Source organism: Protomyctophum parallelum (genome assembly GCF_964188405.1).
Source record: "Protomyctophum parallelum genome assembly, chromosome: 7".
Taxonomy (NCBI): Eukaryota; Metazoa; Chordata; class Actinopteri; order Myctophiformes; family Myctophidae; genus Protomyctophum; species Protomyctophum parallelum.
Window position 1 is genome coordinate 42,667,875 of NC_139705.1, and position 7,567 is coordinate 42,675,441.

At 43.8% G+C, this 7,567-nt stretch overlaps 1 protein-coding gene across 1 annotated transcript in view; it reads left to right on the forward strand.

The window, feature by feature from the left end:
* The first annotated feature begins 6,032 nt into the window (after nt 1–6,032).
* LOC310861577 (uncharacterized protein) overlaps nt 6,033–7,567 on the forward strand; it is an 18,693-nt gene continuing 17,158 nt past the window's right edge. The window contains exon 1 of the mRNA XM_083769076.1: nt 6,033–6,327. Coding sequence (XP_083625202.1) covers nt 6,285–6,327 — 43 coding nt within the window. The 5' untranslated portion in view covers nt 6,033–6,284. The remainder of the gene's footprint in view (nt 6,328–7,567) is intronic.

The window sequence follows — 7,567 nt, forward strand, 5'->3', positions numbered from 1 at the left end:
GGTGTATAGTCTCTTGATCTCCCAGCTGAACTGTGCTGTAATTGCCTGTTAGAAACACCTTATTATGGAGACAGGATCAGGCCCTGCAAGAGGCTCCCTGAAGCTCAAATGCCTATACAGGCAGCTTGTTTGTGTGCGCGCAAAACATGCACTTATGATGCAGAATACGTTGTTCGTGCACGTGTGTGTGTGTGTGTGTGTGTGTGTGTGGGGGGGGGGGGGTATTGATTCCAAAAAGTAAACATATCAGATCCGAGATACAGTCATAAACTAAAGGCCGGCACGTAAAAATGTAAGGGCTGATTCATACTCCGAATAAAAGTCGAATAAAAGTCGGTTCGGCTCTGTAGAGCCTACAATTTGACGTCATTTGAGGTTCGGGGGGGGCGGGGTACCGTCCTAAAGTCGGCTCTTTGGTGCTACTGAAAATTTCTGACGAGCCGAAATCATTTCGGCACTACAGCACCGAAACAGCGGTAAAATAGGAGTATGAATCGGCCCTTAGTCTGGGGTTACAAAGCGGTTGTTTGTCAGCCAGTACCATGTTTTCCCCGGTTTTCCCAATGCAATCTTACGGAAGCAGTACTGCGCATGCGAGCGGGGGTTGGAATTATTTTTTGAGTGGTGGAACCACCAGTACCAGTAGGGCCAAAAGTGGCGCTGTTGTGCCAGAAACAGAGAGAGATAGCGTTGCACTGTTGCCTGCTAATGAGAGAGAGAGAGAGAGAGAGAGAGGGGGGGGGGGGGGGGGGGGGGGAGTTGCACCACTCAGTTCTCACGGGTGTGATTTATATTTAAAGCCTGATATATATATATATTTTTTTTAATGTTCTGTTTATTAATTTTTTGTTTTTTACAAATAGAAGTAAATTCAGAAATAAAAAACAGAGTGACAAATACAAAAAGAAACTAAAACACACACAATAACAAAACACAAACTCCAAATCAAGACAACCAAAGAACATTCAAAGCACAACAAAACAATAAAAACAATATATAAAAAATAAAATAAAAACTCCAATATAGTCAATATACATAGATCATGGTCACAAACATCATCCAGACAAGACAGGTTGGGCTGTCAGGCGACAGTTATACAGGTTCAATCAGGGGCACAAGTGTAAGGCGGTTAACATGAGATAGAAAAGGCACTCCAATTTAGTCAATATACAAAGCAGATCTCGGTCACAAACATCATCCAGGCAAGACAGGTTGGCAAGTCAGGCGACAGTTAATCAGGTTCAATCAGGTTAAATCGGGGGCACAAGTGTAAGGCGGTCAACATGAGACAGAAAAGGCTGCCATGTTTTACTGAATTTGGAGATTGAGCCACGCAATGTATATTTAATTATTTCCAATTTAAAGAAATGCAGTATGTCAGATATCCAACGGGAATGTGAAGGGGGGTATGTTTTTTTCCAATACATGAGAATAAGACGTCTTGCCAGAAGCGTCACAAAAGCGACAAGGTCAGATAGATATTTAGGCAGGGGGATAGTATCAGGAAGGACGCCAAATAGGGAAATAATAGGGGATGGCTCTATGGGAAACTGTAACACATCTGAAATAGTATCAAATATAGCTGACCAAAAAGACTGTAAGGTCCAAAACATATGAAGAAGATTAGCTGGAGCCTGGTGGCATCTATCGCACGTTGGATCAACACTATCATAAATCCTGGCTAACCGAACCTTGGTCCAGTACACCCTGTGGAGAAATTGACATTGCAACACCCCATGTTTAGCACATATTGATGAAGAATGAACACGACCCATAATGGCCTCCCAGGTTTCATCAGAAATGTCTTCCTCCAGGTCCTGGGCCCAAATATTCTTATAGGCAGTGGTTGAAGGTTGAAGGTCAAATAATGAGGTATAGAGTGACGATATCTTTCCCTTAAGACTAAGAGGAGCTGACGCTATAATTATGTCTATAGGTGAATTAGGTGGAATAGTCGGGTAACTAGTACATTTTTGGCGAACAAAATCACGGACTTGCAAGTAACGGAAAAAGTGGGTTCTGGGTAGCTTATACTTTTGAACAATCTGGTCAAACGAAACGAACGTGCCACCATCAAACAAATCTTTGACTGACTTAATGCCATGATCATACCAAATTTTTAAATGCCCGATCTTGTAAGGAAGAAGGAAATAATGGATTCGCACACAGAGGGGTTAGTAATGGGAATAGTTGAATATCAAAATGGCGTCTAAACTGAGTCCAGATCTTAAGAGTCGACTTAACTAAAACATTGGAAGAGAATTTAGATAATGGCGCAGTTGAGGGAGCACATACTAAGGCAGTCAGAGAAGCCGGGGCACAGGAAGTGGATTCCATGAGCCACCATGCAGGGGATGATTGTAGGTTGTAGTCATGCAGCCAATACAATATAACTTGAAAATTAGCAGCCCAGTAGTAGAACAAAAAATTAGGTAGTGCCATTCCACCAAGTTGTATTTAAAGCCTGATTTAAGCAGTTGTTTTACCCCAGACAAAAAAAATTACGTGCCGGCCTTAAGTTTATCAACTGTATCTCGGTTCTGATACGTATGTTTACTTTTTGGAATCAATACTGCGAAAAGGGTTTAATCCACTTCCACATTTGTGGACGGACTCGACCCAGCTAGATCCCATTTCGACCTGTGCAGGGATAATAGGCCTACGTCAATACAGCATGGAATTGTGGACGACAACAAAATATTCTACGTTTTGGGTCTGAGAGGCTAAAATCTCATCAAATGGTGGTCCGTGACTCAAATGGCGAACAATTGTAACTGTTAATTCACTCGGAAACTCTTGTCAAGATAAAACAAAAAAGCATTTATTACTAATTTGATTTGCATTTGGGGTGTGCCTCTGATCCTGTGATACAGAATAGGCTGTGAAAGCATGACACAGACACTGAATCTACTTGTAGCAGAGAGACCTGAAGACATACAGCTATGAGCTATTATTACATTGTCATAATAGACATGGAAACCTTAGACAGACCCTAAAGGTACACAACTATAAGAACGGGAGCTGTCATTCAGTCATTGTGGCATCAGCATGAGATGTTGAGCATGTGCAGTACGAGAGAATGTAAGTCCATGTAGATCGAACTGATCATGGCCATACAGGTACAGTATATGTGATTGTGACAACCCTGGGGTTTTCAGGGTAGCTCATGTGGTTGTCATGGTTGCTAACATGGCTGTGATTGGAGGGCGGAGTGTGCCATCAGTGGAGATCTGGCCCACCTGGTTTTCCCTCTATAAGTAGCCTGGGCAACATTCCATTTCGGATTCATGATCCGGTCGGGAGCGGATGTTAACTTTCGTCATGTTGTAGTCAATGATTTGTACTTGTAGTCATCTGGCAGGAAACCACAATACGGAATCAGTGCTATGAATGGGTACATCTTATTCCGCCTTGTGGTTTCCTGCCTGATGACTACAAGTCAGTGACTACAACATGACGTAAATTACATCCGCTCCAGGCTGGTTCACACAGTGATTTTGGAACAACAGACCAGGCTTTCAGGAAAGCCTTGTGACGCGAGGTGACTCTATAAGAGGCTGCATAGCGCATGGCCAGCCAGCCATTCTCACACTCTCAGTCTCACACCATGCATCTCACTGGGAACACGCCAACCTTTTTTGTTTTGAGTTGGTTATATACTATTGCACCCCTACATTAAAACACACTATACTAATCCATACACCACTGATTCTACTGACTTCCGTGGTTGATATTGAGTTTGTTTGCATTATGCATTTTTTGTTTAAATATATCTGAGTTAGAGAAGATGTCATGCTGCTCCTAAAACTATAAACCTGTGTGAAGTGAGGGGCGCTAATATATTAAAGTCTAACTCATGTTTCTATGATTAGGTGATGTAATGGTGAAGTAAAACAAATGGTGACAAAACAAACATTAAATTATCTTTATTGTTAATGGCATTTAATGTTTGTGTTAGGGAGAAGATGATTCATGATTCATTGTCAATGGCATTATTAAAACAAACATTGAACTAAAAACAAACATTAAACCTGAGGGGCTAGCGTGGTGGCGCCCCTCAAAAATCTGTAGGGTTCATCCAGATATGTGCCCACTCCAGAGTGCATCGTGATATCTTTGTCTCCACCAGGCCGAAGGCATGGGGGGAGAGTATGTTTTGCACTCCGTCCGTCCGTCCGTGTGTCCGTCCGTGTGTCCGTCCGTGTGTGTGTCCGTGAGCAGCTAATCTCGGCCACCGTTAACCCGGTCGATGCCAAATTTTGCACACACACTCCCTGGATGCCAACGATGAACCTCTGCCCCAAACTTTCCAGAACGGCCTGTTATAGCGCCACCAGGAGGCCGCTTTGTGCAAAACAGGTTTTTGCACAGTACACCTACAGATTTTATCCAAACATTGCGCAAATTGGTACACAGTCTCTCTAGAGCCATTCAACGAAAACGGTCTTTCAGATTTCTCAGACTCCATCCTGATTGGTTAAGATTGGCTTCCAAATTTCACAGGAGTGCTCAGTTTCAAACAAAATGCTGCAAATCATGAACACATCGCGTGATTTCCGTGAAATTGTGCACGCACATTCCCACTAGGCCGAGGACGAAATGCCACATGAACAATTTCAACTCAGCCTCAAGGTGGCGCTATAACTGGCCGAAAAGTGTTTTTACCTTTAACTGCACGGATCTGTGGATAATTTACTTTTGTTGCCCTTTTATCCAACCACCAGATGAAGGCAAGCTGCAATGTCCTACATTTCTATCCTGGTGGAGACCTGTGCCCAGAAGGGCACTTTTTCTAGTTTTTATATATATTTTTTATCCCACGATTTTGTAACCCATTTTTCACCCCTGTGTCAATTATCTAATGTGATCCTGGGCTCTACACACCCTCCACCAACCTTGTCCCCATATATTGGGGACAAGGTTGCTCCTTTACACCTGACAGGGGGGAGTTTCCCTGGTTGGACGTAGCGCATGGAAGGAACACGTTATTCCAACCAGTTCCTTTCCCCTCCATCAGGCTCCCCGGCTGGCCAGGGGGAGGCAGTTTAGTGACCAGGATTACTGCATGTTTTTTGTGAGGGTACCTACCCTAGGGGATTGATATCTTATGTGCAAAGTTGACCTTGTGGCCTCATGGCGGCGTTATAGGAAATGCCATGGGGTCACTCAGATGGTCAGGAATCAACCTCCAAGGATCATGAACATGCATAGCAAGTTTGATGGCAATCTGACAGTCACATTTGGATACATTTAGTGTGCACCAATCTGCTCACCAGGAACAGTTTAGGGGTTCAGTCTTCAGTGTCTTGCTCAAAGCGAGGACACTTTCCCAGGGATCCATCTGGGGAACCTTTGGATCCCCAAGCGGCCGCTCTACTAACTGAGCCACGGCTGCCCCGTTCTCACCGTAGGGTCCCCCAGGGGTACCTGATGGGGTTCCAGGGAGTCCATTCTCACCGTAGGGTCCCCCAGGGGTACCTGATGGGGTTCCAGGGAGTCCATTCTCACCGTAGGGTCCCCCAGGGGTACTTGAGGGGGTTCCAGGGAGTCCCCAGCGAAATTATTAATACTAGTTAGGAAACAAATGGACTCTAACACTGATGCATGAATGGACACTCAGAGTTAAATGAACACAGAGGATTTTACAGTAGGGGTTTCAGAGATTAAAAAAAAGATGGGGGTCCGTGGCCTAATCATATAGGGGTCCTTGAATTTCCAAAACAGTGAGAATAATCACTGCTCTCATGACGGCATGCAGGGCAGGGGAGGGATTTGCCCCGGTATAGCCTAGAAATCCCTGCACATGATGTAAGCAGCAGCCAGGACTCTGATCTGGTGGGATCCGGTTAGTGCTTGCACTCCCCCCCCCCCCCTCCCCCACCCCCCCTCGCTGACACTTCCATTTGGTACAAGCCACAATGCTGTAACCCACTCATTCTGTCTGCCCCTAAGCTGCACACACACAGAGAGAGAGAGAGAGAGGGAGATCAGTAATCCTCAAATGAAAGACATAACCTGGAGAGAGCAACAAGGAAGCCAGTCATAGTGGACGTACAGTAAGGAACAACACATCTGACTACATAGATGGTGCCAACATCTTCAGAGATGGCTGTCTACCGCACACACCAGCATCCTGCCCTGGAGACCTGACAGAACACACACGCACACACACACACGCACACACGCACGCACGCACACGCACACACACACACACACACACACACACACACACGCACGCGCGCGCACACGCGTGCACAGCTCACATTCCACACGCTGAATGGATCATGTCTTCTGCCGGGTCGACTAACAACAACAAGCGACAGCCGTGTAAGTAACATGCAGTGTGTGATGCTCTAATTACTCATGACAACTTGTTTAATATGTTTTAATTGGATCATTTTGTCTTCATGATTGGGATGTATAGTATTCTAATTTGGTCTCCATAAGGAGTTGATTTAATGTCATAATAGACAGTATTTGAATCCTTTTTGTCTACTTAATGAGTTGACCAAGTCAGTTGTTTACAACGTTCAGTATAATTATGTTCTAAATATACTGTTGTTCTGCATGCCCTCACATTAACTGAGGTGTTGCTCTCATCATATTGTGATTTACTGTCAGGTTGCATTGTACAGTAATATTGCTATGAACGATTGTGAATTTGTCTCCCGGTTTTAAATGAATCGTGTTGTACTTCTGTCCACGGGTAACCAAGTTTGAATCCCACAAAATTCGACTCAGTTTCCGTCACAGTCTTTCAGACTTAAGGCCTGTTCTGTGTGACATCAGTATATTTGTGTGATAAAGGACACGAATTGGTTGTTTTTTAACATAATACACTGTACTTTACCCATGGAAAATAACCTACTACACTAGTACACTGTGTGTGTGTGTGTGTGTGTGTGTGTGTGTGTGTGTGTGTGTGTGTGTGTGTGTGTGTGTGTGTGTGTGTGTGGCCATTATGGTGCATACTATTATGTTTGTTTATATTGTATAGTACATGCAGGCAGAGCAGAAAGCAATTAAGAAATGCTCTAAAGGCTTATTGTGTCATTAGGTAAATGGGGGCCATAAATAGTTAGGGCTTTTACATTTGATCAGTTTGGTAAATCAGGTATGAACTCACAACACATTTTAACTAGTTAAACACTATAGGGCCCTATTTTCGTCCATGCTAAACCTCTATTTTATCCCTAAAATATTTGCCTTTTTTTTGTACTATTTTGAAAAACATTGTTTAATAGTTAAAATAGCCAATCGACATGTTGTGAGCTTGTAGATTTTTAACTATTAAAAAAATGTTTTTCAAAATCGTAAATAAAGGCAAAGAAGTTAAGATAGAAGGGGTTTAGCATGGACGGAAATCGAGCCCTATGTACTTTATTGACCAGGGTCCCCTAGGGTTCTGGACTTGGCCCCCTCCTGTTGTCCCTCCAGACCAAATCTCTTCACCGAAAATAGCAGATCTACAAGCCCAATGTGCTATTTTCGCTGAATGTTCGCCCAGAATAGGGAAGTTAGGGTTCATGTAGCCTCGGAAACCACCAGCATTTTAGTGTTCATGCGG